The 20,447-nt window shown below is 46.9% G+C and overlaps 1 protein-coding gene across 1 annotated transcript; it reads left to right on the top strand.

Moving 5' to 3' along the window:
• The first annotated feature begins 5,303 nt into the window (after nt 1–5,303).
• Nucleotides 5,304–19,943, top strand: SLC20A1 (solute carrier family 20 member 1). Its single transcript, XM_028514725.2, has 11 exons — nt 5,304–5,482; nt 5,735–6,327; nt 6,459–6,599; nt 6,784–6,869; nt 11,595–11,691; nt 14,116–14,235; nt 15,674–15,943; nt 16,053–16,611; nt 17,195–17,380; nt 17,945–18,029; nt 18,850–19,943. The coding sequence occupies exons 2-11, from the start codon at nt 5,994–5,996 to the stop codon at nt 19,003–19,005; spliced, it is 2,034 nt and encodes a 677-aa protein (XP_028370526.1). The 5' UTR covers nt 5,304–5,482; nt 5,735–5,993; the 3' UTR covers nt 19,006–19,943.
• The last annotated feature ends 504 nt before the right edge of the window (nt 19,944–20,447 follow it).

Genomic DNA, 20,447 nt, shown 5'->3' with positions numbered 1-20,447 from the left:
CAACTGTGGTTGCTTCCGATCTGCAGTGTGCATGTGAACCACAGAGGGACCTGGTTAACGTGCAGATTCTGCTTCAGTAGGTCTGGGTGGGGCCTGAGATCCTGCAAACACTCCCCCCACTGGCCGGCCAGCAGGCCACGCTTTGAGCAGCAAGGCCAGAGGTAGAGGCAAGAGAGTCCCCATCACTGGAAACAGATTTCCCCACTGAAAATGAAAAAATTGGATGCTGTTCAGAACTGCATTCGCCCAGGAGGCAGTTCCCAAGAGCCGAAGCCCCTTGTTGGGCCCCAGAATTCCTTAATTTCTGGGCCTACAAAGCTGAGGAGCAGGCCCAGGTTCTGGTTACTCCCCCGACAGGCAGCTTTTTCTCCAGCTTTGCCCACCAAACCCTGTGGGGTTCTCTCTTCAGAGAGCGTTTGTTCTCCAGCTGAGGGTTCAGATGAGCGTAGCGAGGAGGAGCGAGGAGCTCTCAGCTGGCTGGGGGTGGGCGAGTCCTGTGGAGAGCGAGAGGTTCTGCAGCGTGGGAGGGCTGTGGGATGAATGTCCTGGCACAAGCTCTTGTGCTCTGGCAATGTTTGCTGGGAGAGTGAATGATAAATAAGGGTGGAAGAAGAGCTGTGTGGCTGGATACAGGAGTGGGCAGTCTGGTGGGAGTAGAAGGTTGACTTTGCCTCCTTGGTGGTGATGTTCACGGCTGGGCTTCAGTGTGAAATTCCAGGTGTAGGGAGTTTGTGTTTTGTGAGGGCATGGGCTGGTCAATCTTGTTGATCTGTCAGATTCATAGCAGACTATTTGTTGAATGAATGAATTAATGAATAGAAGAAGAGCTAGGGAAAGTGATGGCGTGCCTGAAACTGTTGCCCTTCACCTCCTCCTTGGGCTGGCTGTGGGAATGACTCACATCCGGCTGCCCACTCACTCTCTCAGCCTAAAGCCACATGTCCTGGGGTGTGTGGCAGTGAGCCGACCCCGCCTTGTTTCTGCTACAGGATCTTCATGACACAGAATTCCTGAGTTTCTAGCATTTCTAGCAAGTTGCCTTTTATCCCTGCTTTCCTGGTATGTGCTGAGAAGCTCAGCCTGGAGAAAACAGGGTCTCAGTTTAGGTTTCCAGAGAGGTCGTTCTGAAGAAGTGTTCAAGGACACTGGGCTGTGCTGAAGTTGGCTCAGGGGGGAACCAGTGATGCTGGGACTATTTCAAGCTCCAAAAGCTGTGCTTCTGCCCCCTCTGTCTGGGTCCTGAGTCACATCACACTCAAATGTGTGAATTCAAAGCCAAAGGGAAGAGACTAGGCGGAGAGCAGTCGGGGAGGAGGCATGTAAAGTCTGGAGTGGCGGGGGGGGGGGGGGGGGGGCAACCGCCCACGCCTTGTGTTGGTGGAGGAACAGGCCAGTTTGCCTGGCAAAACCAAAATCCAGCTCTTTTTTGCTGTGGGACGCTGGCCTGAAACCACCCCAACCAGCGAGTCTCTGCATCACAGCTTGGCTGTCTGGGTGCTCTCTGCACCCTCCCCCTACATGCCCTCTCTGTCTGGAACTTTCTGTGGACCTTGTGGCGGCAGAGCCATGGATACTAGGTGCACAGTCCTTCGTGATGCGGAGTGAGGGTGGCCACACCCAGTGCAGATGGGAAGGGGTGGTGGTGATGCTGATGTGTGGTCCTTGAGATGTTATTTTAAATCTACTGCTGCAGGGCTTGACCATGGGTGGGGGCAAGACAGATTTCCTTTTTATTCCTTTTTTATTGTATTTCCCCCCATTACCATTTAGTCCCCTTGTACTCCCTCCCCCCTGCAATCACCACACTGTTGTCCTTGTCCATGAGTGCTTTTTCCTCTTCGTTTAAAGATTTACTTTCTTGAGAAGTCTCAAGAGAACAGCTGCCAGTGACTCCAAGACATGGTCAGGCCCCTGCGTCAACTGTACTTCTGAAGAGAGCATGTGCCCTGGCTTCCTGCTTCTTCCTACTGGGAAACTGTGGGCAATCTCGGAGTCAGGTCTCCTAGAAAGGTCCTTTTCTACTCCAACAGGATTTGAAGAGGCTTAAAATATAGGCTGTAAAAGCAACAGAGTGAATTTTTAAAAAAGGAGAAAAAAAGGGGAAGTAAATGTGTTAACCTAAGTGCAAATAAGAGCTAACACCCAAGGGCATTATGTTTGCCTCTGCCCTTACTGACACCCAGGGAATAATAGCACTTAGAAACTTGAACTTCATTACGTTCCTCACTGGTTTCACTGCTGCTTCATCACCTGTGCCTCAGTTACTTCACCTGTAAAATAAGGTAAAAGTGCATCACCAGAGGCATACTGAGAATGTCACATAAGGTAATACATGCAGAGCACCCAGAATGATTCCTGGCACAGTAGGCATACAATTGCATTGTAGATACAGTTATTACTACTTCATTCATCTGAGACTAGCCAAGCAGAGGGCAGGGGTAGGTAGAGAGGGGGATGTTCTCATCTCCTCAAAGGCTTCCACCTTCTCCTCCCTGGACATTCCCCCCCCACCCCTCCTCTCCCATCCAAGTCCTAATGGACAGCCTCTGAATTGCCTTTGGTCCTGGCTCCACGGTGTTTGCATCCCCACTGAAGTTCTCCTTCATCCAAGTAGACTATTTTCAGAATGCTTACTTTGTGCCTATATTTAAAGTAAAAGGCAGAAACTAGACATCCTGGTGCTATTGCCATTGTTTAGGCTATTATTGTTTAATGCTCACCTAGCTATATATATTGAGTTACTGGAAACAATATATTTTTCTATTATCTGGAGCAAAGTATACTTTTAAACATTTATTCTGGAACATGCTTTAGAGGTAGCCCCTCAGAACATGACAAACATACTTTCTTAATTTTTGAATATAAGCTATGTGGCAACCAAAGCAATTGAAACATTTAGGTAAAGCCTACACCTTAATTAAGAATTAAAATTCTAGCTCTCCAAAATACTAGGAGCATTAAAATCACAAGGGGCTCAGCTATAGTCACATGACTAGTGAGTAGCAGAGCCGGTGGTCTGGCCTTACAGCCTGTGTTTAACCAGTGGACAAGACGGCCTCACTAAGGTCCTAGAGAGTGTGTGCCAACACCTGGATTCTAACACACCCTTAGGATCTCTGCCCTGTGTTCAGCCATAAGGTCAGAACCCAGTGTCATTGTGTGTGAACCCGTGGTCCTCATACCTCCTCTTTTTTCCCACTTTCGAGGCACTGTAACTTCTCTCCACAGGCAGAGCCCTGCGTTTCCTCCCCTAGGGGAACATGAAGGCAGCCAGACCAAGGCCAGTCCAGGTCTCTAAAGGCATTTCTCCCCAGGTGAGGTGGTAAGGACCCACCTCACTTCCCCTTTTTACTGAGGTTGGCAGAGGCGCTGAGCTGTCCAGGGGAAAGGATTAAGATCATTCTAGAGCCTGAATACGTGGACAGAATTCACTTGTAGTGCAAGGGGATTTCTGTGGAATCTCCCACTCCCCCAAATCCACTCAAGGGGCTTGGATGGTGCTCTCTCACCTGGATGGATGATCATCTGGATGGATATTTGAATGGCTGCCCCACCACCTCACACAGCAGTGGTCCAGCAAGCGTTTGCCAACTTTAGGAGTTACACCACAGATGGGCCAAACTATGCCCATGGACAGAATGAAAAAACATAATGGGAAGAGTTCTAGGTAATTTTCTTATAACTGCTTTGAAAATTGTTTTAAATGGCAGAACTCTGAGGACCTTTAACAGATGAGCCCTTTTATTCAAGTTTTTCATAACCTTGAAATGAAGTAGGGTTGCCCTGGCCGGTGTGACTTGGTGGGTCGCAGGTTTGATTCCTGGTCAGGGCACATCCCAGGTTGTGGGCTCCATCCCACATTGGGGTGTGTGCAGGAGGCAGCCAATGGCATCTCTCTCTCTCACAAAGATGTTTCTCTCTGCCTTCCCCCTCTGTTGAAGGAAAATAAAATAAACCTTTAAAAAAGTAGGGTGGAGGGAGGGGGTGGATGCCACAATTGCATCTGAATTGTGCTCCAGGATCAGTGCTCCTGGACATGCACTTTGTTCCTCAGGACATGACCTTGGGACCTAGGGCCCTAGAGCTTTGTAAATTACTCACACAAGTCCATTATAGCTAGGTTAGAGGATGCTCAGGTGGAGTTTGATCTTCCACAGATGGCTCAGACATAGCAACGACTGAGAGTATCTTTGTTTCTGCTCTTCAGTGTGCAGCTGCTAGAGGTGGCAAGGGAAGGGGGAGGACTCTAGAACATTCTAAGCCCGGTTGGTCTTTCTGGTTGGAATTCTTTAGTCTCACTACAACCCTGACAAGAGACCACGACCTTACTCTTCCATGGCATGATTGGTTGTCTTAATTTCAAGCTGTATGATGAAATGCCACCAAATGTGCAGAGCCAATTTTATTAAAGTGAAAACCACACCATAGAGCACATAGAGACCAGAAGTCAATATTTTCTGGGTGGGATGCAAAAAGAACATGACCTTCCATACTTTTCTACATCCTAAAACAGATATATTCAGGGACGAGCGAACCGGGAATTAGCATTTACTGAACGCCCTGCGTTCTAGCCACAGAGACTGAATTTCCGCTACAAGGCAGGTACTGATCTCTAACTAAACTGCCATTCGTGGCGCAGCGGGAGATTTGGATGGCGCAGTGTAGCGAGCAGGAGTCAGGACTGGACTCCGAATCGGTGTCCTTTTTCACACACGGCCGTGCCGCAGAAATTACAGACGTTCGTGGGAGTGCACGGGGGACAGTCAGCTCTCGCGGATGGCTTATTCCCGTGGCTGTCTACTCTGCCTCAACCCGGTGCGCGGCTGCGGGAGCAAAGCCAGCGGGTGAGCTTCTCCCTCCTCCGGGGTGGGGCAGCGCCAGTCTGGCCAAGGGCATCACAGCGGCGACGACCTGCAGGGACTGAACCCGCCGCGTCACCAGCAAGGTGCGGACTCCGGACGCGGCGGGTTTCAGATGTGCTTGAAGTGCGGTTTCGGCAAGGTCCGCTCGGTAAAACCGAAGCTTAACGGAGAAGCCAGGAACAATCGTGGTCGCAGCCTCTACAACACCGCAGACGACCCCCGCAGTCAGCCGGCTGGGCTATCAGACCCGCCCGGCGCGGCAGCTCAACACCTCCCTGTGCGATCAGCTGTTCACCGGACCGTGGCCTCCGGCGCTCCAATGGCCAATGAGCGCCGCCGCCGGGTTTTCCCGCTGGGCACGACCCGCCCGAGGGCTTGAGTCATGGAGGGCGGAGCTCCGGCGGCTCGCGCGCGCGGGCGCGCAGTGGGTCACGTGGGTTGCGCGCAGTCTATAAGGTGCGGTGACTGCGAGTGCCATCTGGGTGATGGCTGCCGGCGTGCGTTCCCGGTTTGTCCTCCTCGGTTGCTGAGACTCCGCTGCTTCCCGGAGGTCCCAACCCTACCTGCCGTGTGCTCACCGCCTGGACCTCCCCGTCCCTGCTCCGCCCTGGTCTTCTGTGGTGAGTGGGGCGCCGCGATGACTGGCACCCTCTCCCGGGCGGGGTTCAGGCCTCTTGTTGTACACCTCCACCCAGACCGCGGCCTTTTTGGCGGTCCCGGCGCGCGGGAGCAGGAGCTGCCTGTTCTGCCGCCCGTGGAGGGTTCCTGGGCGGGCGCGTGGAGCGGCGCGCCACGTGCTGGCCGCGAGTTCTGCCGCGGGCGGTGGGCAGCGGGAGGTGGGCGTATGCCAGCGTGGTTTCGTGTCCCCCCAGGATGATCCCGCGTCCCCGCGCGTCCCTGTCATGGCCTTCCGCACCGCGCCGCTAGTTCCCCGGAGCCCGAGGCGTCCCGGACCACAGATACCCGCGCGCAGCGTATAGCAGTGACCAGCCCGGTGTCTGCCGCAGTTTACAGTATTTAATTTTATATAATATATATTATTTATTAGAGCGTTTGTGATACCTCATACTCATTGTGTTTACACGCCTGAAAGCCACGCAGTAGTTGTTAGTTAAGGCCGCTGCTGTGAGGATGGCGACCACCGCGACCACGCTGGTGGCCAGCACCGTGGCCGCTGGCCCGCTGGTGGACTACCTGTGGATGCTGATCCTGGGCTTCATCATCGCCTTCGTGCTGGCCTTCTCTGTGGGCGCCAATGACGTAGCGAATTCGTTCGGCACGGCTGTGGGTTCTGGGGTGGTGACCCTGAAGCAGGCCTGCATCCTCGCTAGCATCTTTGAGACTGTAGGCTCTGTCCTGCTGGGAGCCAAAGTGAGTGAGACCATCAGGAAAGGCCTGATCGATGTAACCATGTACAAATCACGCCAGAAGCTGCTGATGGCCGGATCAGTCAGTGCCATGTTTGGTAAGTTCTGTGATATGTCATTCTCTCTGTGTTGGGTGAGCAAATGCCTGTCCTATACTTTTAATGTGAGACTGCAATGCGTACATAATGGAATTTTGCCATTTACTAAATAACACTTGACTGTGTTTCAGGTTCTGCTGTGTGGCAACTAGTGGCATCGTTTTTGAAGCTTCCCATTTCTGGGACCCATTGTATTGTTGGTGCGACCATTGGTTTCTCTCTTGTGGCAAAAGGGCAGGATGGTGTCAAGTGGTCTGAGCTGGTAAAAATTGGTAGGTTTAATTCAGAATGGCTTCTTAATTTTTATTCTTGGCATGGTCCAGGGTACTATGTATAGGAGTATATTGTATAAAAGGGAGAGACACACTAAAGTTATGAAAAAATACTGAAATTGAAAGTGTGTTTTGGGTCCAGTTTTTCATTAGTTGACATTTTTCTTAATGTGTTCTATTCCAGTGTTGTCTTGGTTTGTTTCTCCACTGCTTTCTGGTATCATGTCTGGAATTTTATTCTTCCTTGTTCGGGCATTCATCCTCCGTAAGGTAATCTTCCTCTCCTCCCTTCCCCTCCCACCCAACCCCTTTATGCCCTTTTATGAGTCACATTCAGTGGTATTCAAACCAATAGCATTCTTGCAAATGTGATTGATACGTGGGTATATGGCCTTTGAAAGCTGAAAAATTCTTTACCGTCTATACACCTTTTATATGTTGCTGTATTCTCTGAAAGAATCAAGTTTTCTATACCTAAGAGGGCATTCGCGAGGGAGAATTGAATGAGTGCTGTGTTGTGCCAAGGAATGGGAGAGACTGGAAGTGGAAAATTAGGGAAGTGTATTTAGGATTGCTCTAACTGTGTGCAGATTATTACTTATAGAATTTAAAAAAAATAAATTTATTGGGGTAACATTGGTTAATAAGATCATACAGGTTTCAGGCATACATTTCTATGATACGAGGTCTGTATATTGCACTGTGTGCCCACCACCTAAAGCCAGACCATCTTCTGTCACCATGTATTAGGCCCCTCTCTACCCCTACCCCCTCACTTTCCTCTGGTAACCACGGCGTTGCTGTCTGTGTCTGTGAGTTTCAGTTTTATATCCCACATATGAGTGAAGCAGATTACTACTTTAAACCACCATTGTGCAGACCATTTTGAATCGTAAGCCTGGGGTTCAGCAAGTCACAATTTTCCTGTGGCTTTTTCTTAGCACCACTGAAGTAGTAGTGTGGGTCTGCACAGTTAATTCAGTAGAGCTGATATTCATAGCCTGTTTATAAGCTTCTTGGTGGGGAGTCTGCTTCTCACAGTGCCTAGACTCTAGTTTCTCTGACTAGGTAAAAAGAACCAGTAAAGGTAGTTTTTGTTTTGTTTTTTTGGCCAGAAAAATAATCCAGACAGCCATTTAATTTCCTGCCCCCTTGAAAATCCCTTTTCAGGGACACGATAGTGTTTCTTTTATCAAGAAGTCTGTTGCTGGCTCCAAAGTGGACAAGAAAGGGTGTTGTCATTGGACTGAGTTACAGCAAGAATAAATGCATTTTTCTAAGGAAACAAAGTTGTCCTTTTTCTGAGGTGAATAGCTCTTAACTGTCCATTGTAAGTTCCTAAAAATGCTTCTAAAGTGTAGAAATCTGAGTGAAGGAAGATAGGGAGGTTAATCCTCAGGAGTAAGGAGAATATGTTTAGACTCACTTGTTGGGTCCGGTTCTGGGCTTCTCTAGGGAAAGATTTGAACCTCTTCTCTATAGAAACTGTGACTGGTGAACTGATTCCTGATCACTGTTTCCCATGGCATGAGTCTGGCAGAATAAAGCAGTTCAGTACTTTGAAATCTTACAACATTTGTAGCCTGGAATAATTTAAACGGAAACAGTTCATTGGTGTTTACTGACTCAGAGTTTGGTGCTGTTTATACAGCAAGCTGATGTGACTGCACCTACTCTTTCCCTTCCCATAGCTGTATCACATGATGACGTGATGCTTAAAGTGGAGGCTAACCACTAGGCTCAGACTGGATGTTTTAGTGTTCCTGTAGAGTCGCACAGCCTCACACCAGAGAACCCGGGGAACTGACAGAATCCCTTGTTAGGGGTCCTGTTTATGTAAAAGTTTTACACCAGGTCTCTGTTGATTGGTTATTGGGAAGCAGATGCATTTGATTCTGGAGGGGTTTTGTGGGTCTCGGGACAAAAAAAAACTTGCCTTCTTTCTGGGGAGTGGTGGTTCTCTGAGGTACAGAGGGAGATTTTGAGGTGCCCAGACCTCTTGTTTGAGGAATGCATGCCAGGTATTTTTACCCCCAGTTACTGAGAACTTCAGTGAGATGCCTTAACTTCTTAACCCTGTATTCCTTGTTTGGGTATGAGGGCGGACATGATCAAGAGTGACTGAAATAGTGTTTTGAAACAACACTGAGGATCTTCCTCACCTTTAACCCCCTCCATCTTCCTGCCCTGGGGTGCTCGTTCTTGCACATCCACTGTGTCCAGTGTTTCAGTAACGTGGGTTTTTAGGTAATGAGTGTGCATACTTCTGGTAAGGTAGGTTTTAAATCTCAAGAAACATCCTTAGGTGACTTTTGAGGGTCCTGGCTATTAAAAGTCTTCCAACCTAAGTTTTTGTTTTGGAAATTGTCATTGAAATTGCTTATTTAAAAAAAACCCCCAAAACGTTTATTTTTAGAGAAGGGAAGGGAGGGAGAAAGAGAGGGAGAGAAACATCAATGTGTAGTTGCCTGCCATGTGCCCCCCACAGGGGGTCTGGCCCTGAAACCTAGGTGGGTGCCCTAGACTGGGAATTGAACTGGTGACCCTTTGGTTCTCAGGCCAGCACTCAATCCACTGAGCCATACCAGCCAGGACTGAAATTGTTTTTTAAGAAGTTTCTATTCTCTAAATGTTTATTCCAAGGGCATTGAGTAGTATAGTAGGAAAAAACAGAATGGAGGTGAGATGCTTCTCTAAGAACTGGGGCGATAAACAGGAATAGGGGAAGGTGAAGTTTTCCTGTTGGGTATTTAAATTCTAGTCAAAGAAAATGGGTCTTTCAGTATTCTCCCTTCTATTAGGAATCACACTGAATATATCTAGGACATCTTCTCAAACTCAAAGGAAGCTTTTTTCTTTAGACAAGACTTGCTGGAACATTAAATATGTAAAATATAAAGCTGTTCTGGTTAAAGATGGGAGGGTTGTGGAGACCCCTTTCCTAACACACATAAGTGGATGGTGAGACACATTTCCAGGTGAAGTTTTGGGGGGGGGGTACAACAGGAATAAATGGTAATGGAAAAATACAATAAAAAATAAATTAAAAAAATGTTTTAAGGGAGTGTTAGATGGGCCACAGGGTAATAAGTATCTCATAAAATTGTCAGTCCTGGTTACCTCTTGGGAGAGACTGAGGAGTCTAGAGTGAAAGGGAGAGCTGGGTTGCTGAGGTTTCTCCTTTTACCTAGCCTTTTACGAACCTTGACTTTTTAAAACCATGAACCTGTCATTTCATAATAAATTATTATTAGTGTCATTCATTCCCTTTCCTATCCCCAGGTAGTGTATTACTGGTTATGTTGGAATATGTAACTGCTATACAGAAAAATAAACAAATACATGGGCTCCTCCTTCCTTGACGAACCAGTTACAGTTTGATTTGATACCAAAATACCAAATATTATTTGAAAATCTGTTAAGAGAAGTCCCTACCTGAGTCTGTGGAACCGTAATGGGTTTTGATTGGGGTGGGGGTCTTAAGTTCCTTGAAGAGTTTTCTTAAACCACAGATACTTCTATAAGAAAAATGTATATACACCTCAGGTTCGTAACGTGTCAACTACCCTTGGGGTGTGACCCACGTTGCTGAGTTGCTCAGGGATGCTTTACCAGTGTCTGGGTTCCGTAGTGTATTTATGGTTTTCATTTTGGCTGTTGATCTGTAGACAAGGGGCTGAAACTCCAGCGTGCTTTTCGGTGAGGGCCATCTCCCCTGATGTGGATCGGCACCTCTTTCTCGTTTCATTGATCTTAAGCCGCTGCCTCCCTCTTCCCAGTGTATTGGCTAATCCTGCTGGAAGCTTTAGGATCATTTTTGGGCCTTTCCCTCTGTCTCTCCCTCCCCAAGGTTTTCCCTTGGGTTGTCATCAAGAGAGCAGTAAACCTTTCGCCTAACGTTGTTATAGTTTAGCCTTTCCTGTGTTCAGGCCCACGCTCTTCATTCGTTTAAGTGTTTGACTTCAGTGTTTTCCTATAGAATTAATACACATTTCTTGTAAGTGGAACCCTTGTCTCCAGTTGAATTGGCCTCTTTGCTGTTCCTTAAATACTTCAAGCTTTTGCCTCAGGGACTTTGCACTTGCTGCCATTGTTGTCTAGAAAGACCTGCCCACCCCGCCCCCCATCCGGGTACCCTAGGTGTGTACAAGCTTGTTGAGTTACGCATTTGTGTCTTTGCTCCACCGATACTCATCTCCCCTTCTTGAATTAAAATGTCCTCCTCCTTATATTACTGCCCCCTTACCTACCCTTCTTTATTTTTCTTTATACCTTAAGTCAGAACTTGGTATTACTCTGTGCTGGAATATACTTGGTAGTTCTTTGAGAGCAGGAACTCTGTCTCATTCACCCCTGTATTTCAGTACCCACAATAGTGCTTGGCCCAGTCTGTTGAATGGTGGGTAATCCAGCATGTGATTGGTCTTTATGTTAGGGCTTCAGTAAATCATTACTAATGGTGTGCTTATCAGATGTCTAGATGAGGTAGTTGTTAATAGGTAGGTATACTCTACTATATACTGTATTTTAAGAAATCTTTGCAGGTATATAGTCAGGTGGGAAATGTTCTAACATCTCATGGTCTGCTTCTTGACACCTCTTAAATGTCTAGTGCACCATCAGGTGTGTGCTTAGATTTGTATCTGGACAAAGGTACCTTAGAACCCTAGGTGTTGAAACTGAATTTTTGGGACATTGCCTACCAGTCACTAGCATAGGTAGTCTTGTTAAAACCTGGGCAAAAAAAACAACTAAACAACCCCCCCAAAAAACAACCAACCAACCAAACATAAACTTAAATTCAGTTAGCTGGAGATCAGCCTTGATAGCCAGACTTCCAGGAACAGAGGTAGAAAAGCCTACTGGCTTTGGGAACTAGTGTGAAGAAACAGGTATTTGCACTGGAATTCCTGAATCTGCCTTTTTACAAGACTCTGTAGATAAGGGTTAATCTTCACAACTTATCAAGGTGTTAATCTTAATGTTATTTTACAGGCAGATCCAGTTCCTAATGGTTTGCGAGCTTTGCCAGTTTTCTATGCTTGCACGGTTGGAATAAACCTGTTTTCCATCATGTATACTGGAGCACCTTGTAAGTACATATCAAAATATTTAGATGTAAATTTAAAGTTGTTTACAAAACTTGCATTAAATGCCCAATTTACCCCTTTTTGCTTTACAGGGCTGAAATCTCCTAGAAGGTGGCTGGCCTGCACCCATTTCAGAAGGCTGCAGGCTAGTGTATGCTGAGTTAACCTAGATAGTTTTTCAACCAAAGAGACCTGCTCAGATTCTAAATCACTACAGACCTTTACTCTTTAGTCTTCACAGGACCCAAGATAATACGGTCTTCTCCCTCCCTTTCTCCTGTCTATGCTAAAATACTGGCACTGGTACGGGCCTCAACTGCCGACTGCTGAAGAGACCTTAGTTATATCTGGTCTCCAGTAATCAGCCATTTAGCACTGGTATGCTGGATATTTTCATTTTTCTCTCCCAAACGGAGCTACTTTTGTTTCTAAGTACTAAATTTACTCCCCTGAACCTGCTTGAATGAGAAGAGTTGGGATGTTTAACACCTGGTCTAAGTGCACGTGGAAGAAGAATTCATGCAGCTAAGAGGAAGAGTAATTTGTGAGAATGTAAAGATGGAAATACTGATTCTATTGGGGGCTAAGGCAATTTCTGGGTTAAGTTGTGATGCATGTTTAATTTATCAACTGAAAAAATGGACAACTTGTGACTTGTCCGTTAGGGCTGTGCCTGTGCTGATCAGTTCAAGTGAGCGTCCAGATTCGTCTGGCCCGAGGGTCTTTGACCTTCAAGTCAGTGCTTTTCAATTTTGACTGATGCACTGGACGGAATACATGTGTGGTGCTGCCCAGGACACATGTGCATACAGCAAGGAAGAGGGGAAAGGGGTCTGGAAGCTACTCGACTTTACAGTGATGCTGTGCACTCATATTTTCAAGTAATTCTTTTTAGTTTAGTTTTTTTAAATACTTGTGGCCCAGTAAAACAATTTCATTTCTGACTAATGGATTACCTCACTGAAGTAATATCACCAGTCACAAATGGAGTTAGCTAAGTACATTGAACCTCTGTCCTTATTCTAGTAAGAGTCAGGAGAGATAATGGACACCTCGATGAGAATATTGATCTTCCTTAGGGCATACCAGCCACCCTTCCAAACAACGCAGGCACAGCAGAGCGTGCGTGCGGCGTTCCCTCCTATCTCCAGTCGGCTTCCTCGTGCTGAACTGAGGCGTTTCTGAGAGGCTCTCGGTGTTGGTGTTTCACGTAGCGGCCGCAGAGCTCATCGTTCAGTGAAGTCAGAAAGTACCCTTTCCATCATTTTTGAAAAGGGAACTTGGATGTTTTTGTTCTGACCTTTGTGGATTATTTGCAATAAAAAAAGCAGTCTCATTTCCCCTTTTTGACATAGAACATGGGCAAATTTTAATTGTGTTGGAAATAGAGTGAATTTCATGTGTGTTTTAGTTTGTATGACTTAACTACATGATCAAGCTTGATAGCAGGAATTAAAATGGAAATGTTATAGTCACTGTAAAACTTTCATTTGGAAGGGTCCTCGATTTATATCTGATTTTTAAGCAGTAATCGTTTTGGGGTGCCAGAGAATTTCTATTTTTTATAAATAATTTAATTCCTAATAAGCAAAAAAAGCAGAACAACCATCGTAACTAAGCTCTTCTTGGATAAACTAGAAATCATAACATCTTTTAGGCTTAAATAAGATTCTTTGGTGTTTTGCTTCTGTTATTAATAATACGCTTTGGAGCCTATTGGCATTCCAGTGATAAGCAGATGGTGACTAATATTAATGATTCCTGAGCCTTATGAAAAGTAGGCAAGTTTCTAAGGTACGGCTTATGAGTGAAACTACCACTAAACTGTTTCCCTTTTGTGAAAGACAGCCTTTTGAACTGTTCCAACCTTTTGATGGATAATATCCCTGTTTTTTATCTTAGTTTGGTAATGAGTCTAAGAGATAATTTTGTTAAAGAGTTGTGCTGGAGGCTAGCACAGTGGCTGTGATAACTCCACAGAGACTTACCTCAGTATGATGGGTGTGACCATGGGCACCCTTCCAACGAAATATGCTCAATCAGCCACCGTCTGGAGGCTGCGGGTGTGGTTCCATTTTTTTCATAATAGTTGTAGGTTCTCAGATTATGGTAATCCCCACCATTGTGGAAACCAAAGAAAGGAAAAAAGCTAGTTTGTGAAGGAGCTTGGGAGACGTCAGTCCAGCAGGTGTTTAAAGTGGGCCATAGCGGTGTGGGTTCAGGTGACAACTAGATTCACCGCCCCCCCCCACCCCCCCCCCCCGGTACAGCCACGAGCACAGTAGTAGACCCTGTGGACCTGAGGCTGGCAGCTGCTGTCAGGGTGTGGGGCTGGCTGGGGGGGCCTGAATCCCCACAGGAGGGTGTACTCACTGTTGCAAGGGCTGTAGCCCTGGGGTTTTCAAGATGCACCTTTTATCTCCTAGTGCTGGGCTTTGACAAACTGCCTCTGTGGGGCACCATCCTCATCTCAGTGGGATGTGCAGTTCTGTGTGCTCTTATCGTCTGGTTCTTTGTCTGTCCCAGGATGAAGAGGAAAATCGAACGTAAGTAACACGTTGTAACAGAAAATCTAACTTGTAATGTTGTGCTTATAACTTTTTGTTTGGCCACCTGTACAAATCCACTGTTCGGTTAGATTGGCAAAGTCAGAAATTTTAAATGCATATTTGAGGGTATGGGCTTGTTGTCCAAAGTATGTTCTGACTGACTGACAATGACATGAGGCTGGTCCGAAGCAGTGTTGTGCCTGTGCTTTGGTCACACGCTGGGCATTTAATCTATGATTTTACTGTGCCTTGGTCGCTTGCCAGTGATAGACAAATACAGACTTTGTAGCCTATATTCAGTGAGAATACTTAAGGACACTTCAGGGTACCTTAATGAAAAATAAGGGGCAGGTACAAAATGCTTTCATAGAGGAAACATTTCCTGAATTCTGTGTGTGACTTCAGATTTAGACATTCAAAGCTGTGGTCAGTGTATATATCTGAATTGACTGTTCTCGGAATTGTAGCACAGACTCGAGAGGTGAATGTTTTTGAGCGTCAGGCATCACTCGGGCAGGCCATCCCTGCACACAGTATCGCAGTGTAGTTAAGCACTAAATAAATTTTGGTTAGTGTCAGTCTTAAATCTCGTATTTTTTCCTTTCTGGTGGAGTTCTCTTAATATAGCCTCTTTTTGCCCAGTTCACTTGCAAATGCTCGGTTAGTGGTTGAGTTTGCTCTCTAGAAGGGAGGCAGCCCGGGCTGCAGTGGCCTTGGGAGCAGTGCTGTGTCATGCGGCTGCACCGAGGTGCCTGAGTGCACAGTGGGAGCAGGGCCCTCGGGACTCACTGACCTTGTTTCCCCTCAGTCTGGGGAAGACGACACAAATCTCACTAATGTTGTATATCCTGGTTTGTGGCTCGACTGCAATGCCCAAACGAGCATGTACACACGCTGGGCATTGGCAGGATGGGCAGAAGTTACTCCTGCCTGGCTGTGGAATTTAGAATCATAGGCATACCTCTGTGTCACAGAAGTGGAAGTTAAAGTGGTCACCTTTAGCTGCCTGCAACTGGACGTGTTGCTTGGCTTGAACTGATGGAGGGGATTTTGGGGGAATTCCTTTTTTAAAAACATGAACTAGATACAGTCCAAGTTTTTAATCCTTCACCAGACCTGGTTTGAGTTACCTTTCACTACAGAACAGGCCGGCAGGGAGCTAAGCATGGTTTAAGTGCAAAGGGCTTGTAAAGCACAAGACACTCTGGTCCTTTACGCAAAGACTTTGTAACCTCTGATGCAGGGCGTCCTGCATTGCTGATTTCCTCCCAGGAAATAAGAGATGTGGCAAGTACAGGCAGGAAGGTTATTCTGAGTTTTTACTGAAGTTCACATATGTTCAATTTTTGAGATGGATTCTTTTTGAGGTGGAGAAAGGGGAGAAGTGGAGCAAGTTGCTGTGGTCAGGACCAAACAAAAACTTGTTCTTTTCCAGGAGAAATAAAGTCTAGTCCTTCAGAAAGTCCCTTAATGGAAAAAAAGAATAGCTTGAAAGAAGAGCATGAAGAGGCAAAGTTGTCTCTCAGTGACGTTGAAAGCAGGAGTCCCAGTTCTGAGACAGGGCCTGCCACCATGCCCCTGCGGGCTGTGGTGGAGGAGAGGACTGTCTCCTTCAAGCTGGGAGACTTGGAGGAAGCACCGGAGCGAGAGCGACTTCCCAGTGTGGACCTGAAAGAGGAAACCAGCCTGGACGGGGCCATGAACGGTGAGTGGAATTTCTTGGGTGGGGAAGTAGTTTCACTTTTCTGCTGGTGTGGAGGCTCACTGGGTCCTGGTGCGCTTTGGGTTGAGTGTCACCTTTCGTTCTTGACCAGGTGCGGTGCAGCTGCCGAACGGGAACCTCGTTCAGTTCAGCCAGGCCGTCAGTAACCACATCAACTCCAGTGGCCACTACCAGTACCACACGGTGCACAAGGACTCTGGCTTGTACAAGGAGCTGCTGCACAAGCTGCATCTCGCCAAGGTGGGCGACTGCATGGGAGACTCTGGTGACAGACCCTTGAGGCGCAACAACAGCTACACTTCCTATACTATGGCGATCTGTGGCATGCCTCTGGATTCATTCCGTGCCAAAGAAGGGGAGCAGAAAGGCGAGGAGATGGAGAAGCTGACGTGGCCGAACACGGACAGCAAGAAGCGAATTCGAATGGACAGTTACACCAGCTACTGCAATGCAGTGTCAGACATCCACTCGGCCTCTGAGATGGACGTGAGCAGCAAGGTGGAGATGGGCCTGGGCGACAGGAAAGGGAGCGGCAGCTCTCTGGAAGAGTGGAACGACCAGGACAAACCAGAAGTGTCTCTCCTCTTCCAGTTCCTGCAGATCCTCACGGCCTGCTTCGGTTCGTTTGCCCACGGTGGCAATGACGTCAGGTCAGTGGCTTTGAAGTTTCGCATCTCTCTCTGTTCACGCTGCTCGCGTTTTCATAAGGCTGAGCTTGTGGCTGCAGTGCTGGTGCTGTCTGTGGGGCTCTGAGTGTCTAGGTAGGATGAAGCAATAGCAGTTGTTGACTTAACGAAACCAGCAGCAAAATTTTTGTCTTTAGAGAAATTCTTTGGATGATAAACACAGATATTGTTTAGAGAAGTCTTTTTGTCTGTGGAGGCGGGACCCAGTTTGATAAGAAATTTTGGGGGTGTAAGATGGAAAACTTACATTAATTCCCTGAGGGTGAGTTTGCAGGCCATTGGCCTTGGTTCTGTGGTTCACAAACTGTCGTTGGAGCCCCTGGGTGCTTTAGGCTCCCTGCAGACGGGCCCCCCCAGGTGTGGGGCTGCCTCTGAGCAGCTCTCCTTCCCTTCTGTTCTGTACGTGGCCACCCTTCATTTCCTGTGAGACAGACCTGTTTGCTAAGCGAGCTTCAGGCTTCACTCAGGACAACTAGTAAGTTACGCAGCAAACTGGAGCTCGTCATTTCTGCCTGAAAAGCTATCTCTGCTCTCATTTTTCTTTCAGCAACGCCATTGGCCCTCTGGTTGCTCTGTATCTGGTTTATAACACAGGAGATGTGAGTTCCAAAGAAGCATCTCCAATATGGCTGCTGCTGTACGGTGGCGTTGGGATCTGTATCGGTCTGTGGGTCTGGGGGAGGAGAGTCATCCAGACCATGGGCAAGGACCTGACGCCGATCACACCCTCTAGGTAAGCCGGGCACGCGGGCCTCGTTCCTGAGGTGCGCGGTGCTGTGTGGTGCCGCCACACCAGTCACTCTTTAGGTGAAGTAACCCAGCTTGTAGAAGCTTCTGACGTTCTCGTTGCTGTGAACTATTTAGATTTTACTTACTGTCTGGCCCTTAAATCTAATTTTGCTCAAATGCTTATTCAGCTCCACTGGTCTCACAACAGAATTAACTTTTCAAACTGAGGAAGATAGGTGTGCTAAGAGTGAATTGCTGTGCATACTCAGCCTTTGTTTTGTTCGGGAGCCAAGACTGATGTTTTCCAAATTCTTCAAAATAAAGGGTAAATGTTTTTAATGGGCTTCCAGAAAACCTTAAAACCTCAAACATTAGAGAAAAGGGAGAAGAGAATTCCCAAGAACTGATGGAAAGTAGGTTTTAAAGACTTATGGCAAAGTAAAGAGGTTCGTGGAGGCCTTGTGCTGAGTGGGTGCAGCGAGACGGCACTAGTTGTGAGGCTGTGTTAGCTCGCGCAGGAGTCCGAGTCCAGCCTTGACCGTTGACCGTTGTCTCTTTGTGTCTGCAGCGGCTTCAGTATTGAGCTGGCATCTGCCCTCACTGTGGTGATCGCATCCAACGTCGGCCTTCCCATCAGCACCACACACTGTAAAGTAAGTGGGGTGGCATGTGCCGCATCTTTCAAATGATCCTGGGAATAGGTAGGCTTTTTTCCCCAGATACTTTGGTTTAGAAAGTTTTACACAGTGGAGCGTTGAAGAGTGTCAAGTTTAGGATATGTGTCAAGAATATGAAGGCTTACATTTTATAATTCCTTGTGTCTGTTACTCTTACTGAGGCAGAGAATGCAAATTCTCCCCAGATGATGCAGAAGTCCTTTCACGTGGAGCCAGCAAGTCTGTGAGGCCTGCTGGGCAGTTGAAGGGCAGTGTATGTAGAGCCCGTTGGGACTGAAGCACATACGCCCTAAGGTTGCTTGGTGACCATGTAGTCACTGCAGGGACAGGAAGAGACACTTCCCTAAGAGGGGAGTTGAAGTTGGCTGGTCATGGAGCCTGTGAGTCACCCTTTTCTCTCAGGATCTCTTGCCAGGTGATTGGCTATTAAATCTAATATCAGCCTCCCTCTAGAATGATCTCTGGAAAACCTGCAGCTTAAAGTAACCTATAAAGCAGCTAATTATTATTAGTACAGTTCATTCAATTCCAGTAGCTTGGAAGGGAAAAAGGAAGTGTTCCTTTCCTATCATACTTTACCCCAGTTAGGAAATTTAATGATTGGGTTTTCATGTTGCCTTCATCCTCCCACGAGTAATCTCCTTAACCGATCACAAACCAGCTTTCCTGGGCTCAGTCCAATTCAACAGTCTGGGGTTCTTTATTTACTTTAGGTCGTGTGTCTCTTTATTACCAGGCTCCCACTGGCACTTTGGTAACCATTGGTAACCAGTTCCCTTGCTTGTTTTTCTCCTAGGTGGGCTCTGTTGTGTCAGTTGGCTGGCTCCGATCCAAAAAGGCTGTCGACTGGCGACTTTTTCGCAACATTTTCATGGCCTGGTTTGTCACAGTCCCCATTTCTGGCCTAATCAGCGCTGCTATCATGGCGGTCTTCAAATACGTCATCCTCTGACCCTGACCAGTGGCTTGGTGGGGCGTTGTCCTGCAAAGTGACAAGTTGCCAGTTCGTTTCCTGGTCAGGGCACGTCCCTAGGTTGCAGGTTCTGTCCCTGCTCAGGGCACGTGTAAAAGGCAACCGATCAATGTTTCTCTTCCTCTCTCTCCCTCCCCGCCTCTCTCAAAAAATAAATTTAAAAAAATGTTATCCTCTGAGCGGGAAGCCATTTGAGATGAGAACTATGCCATTGTTGGGCCACCTTAGCATTCCTGCTTCTCTGAATGACTGCAGTGTTACAGAAGACCCAGGACAATCTTCAGAATTTGGGAGCTGTGAGAAGTGTTACTTGTGCTACAGTTGCTTTTGTGCTAAATATGACTTGTCTCAAAATTAGCTATTTAAATAGCCAGGTCTCCACTGGTTTCTATTGGCTGTGACTTCCTGTACATATTTATCTACTTTTTGTACCCAGCTGCAATTCCATTATTAATGAAGATAACTTGTGATTTTTTTTTAATGCCATTCAGAGCCATTTGACAATGTGCTCTGCTTGGCAGTGTCACCAGCTTCTGCCCAAACACGCACAGGGACTTAACAAAAATGTACCTGAAGCTTCCCTTGTAGCCTCTTAGACAAATAGTCCCTTGCACGCTGCCCTCCTGTCGGCAGTGGTGGGTCCTGCTGGTGTCTGTGGGAACTTGTGGAGGGACGAGGTTCTTGGGCACAGTGAGACTTTAAATTAGTAATTTCTTTGCAACCAATTTACTGACTTGCTGCCACGAGGAGGTAGGAATAAAAGCCTCTGGCAGTCGTGGTTGTTTCTTTAGGATTTCCAGCAGTGTGGGATGGATGAATGAATGGAGTGTGAACTTTGGGCAAGTTAGATGGGACAGCCTTTCATGTTCATCTGTCTACCTCTTAACTGAATAAAAAAGCCTACAGTTTTTAGAAAATTTGTTTTTGTGGTTTTTGTTGTGCGTGAAGCATGGGGCTCCTGATCAGCTGATCTGACGCCGTTAACAAGTGGGACCTACACCCAACGTCAAGTTCCCCACTCCTCCCTGTCATGGTTCCCGTGGTCTCGGGACACCTGACACCCACCTCGGGGCTACCCGAAGTATGGCGTTTTCCCTTTAAACACTTTTTTAAAAAACATTTTTCCAATTACATTTGATATTCAGTCTTGTGCTAATTTCAGATATATGCATTTTTTTCTTTAAGTAGCACAGCCTGGACATTTTCACGTTGGCACATGCAGATGTACTCACTTTTTAACATCCACAAAGATTCCTGTTCGAACGGACTATTTTATGATTGTTTCTAGCTTTGCTATTACAACAAATGCTCCAGCGTGTGTGTGTTTGGTGGTCTCAGTTTCATTTAAAAATTATCGATGTTGGGTTTCTCAGTCCTGACCATTATCTCTTACCCTTGGTCAGGATTCTTAATGGAAAGTG

This window comes from Phyllostomus discolor, chromosome 6 (assembly GCF_004126475.2).
Source record: "Phyllostomus discolor isolate MPI-MPIP mPhyDis1 chromosome 6, mPhyDis1.pri.v3, whole genome shotgun sequence".
Lineage (NCBI taxonomy): Eukaryota > Metazoa > Chordata > Mammalia > Chiroptera > Phyllostomidae > Phyllostomus > Phyllostomus discolor.
The sequence above is the reverse complement of the archived record's forward strand: the minus strand, read 5'-3'. Positions and strand labels throughout refer to the sequence as shown.

What these genes read in the sequence shown, in the direction of transcription:
- SLC20A1 (XM_028514725.2), top strand. Translation starts at nt 5,994, where the DNA reads ATGGCGACCACCGCGACCACGCTGGTGGCCAGCACCGTGGCCGCTGGC. An exon ending in GGGCATTCATCCTCCGTAAG is followed by an intron (nt 6,870 to 11,594) that starts GTAATCTTCCTC and finishes GTTATTTTACAG; the next exon opens with GCAGATCCAGTTCCTAATGG. An exon ending in CACGGTGGCAATGACGTCAG is followed by an intron (nt 16,612 to 17,194) that starts GTCAGTGGCTTT and finishes TTTTTCTTTCAG; the next exon opens with CAACGCCATTGGCCCTCTGG.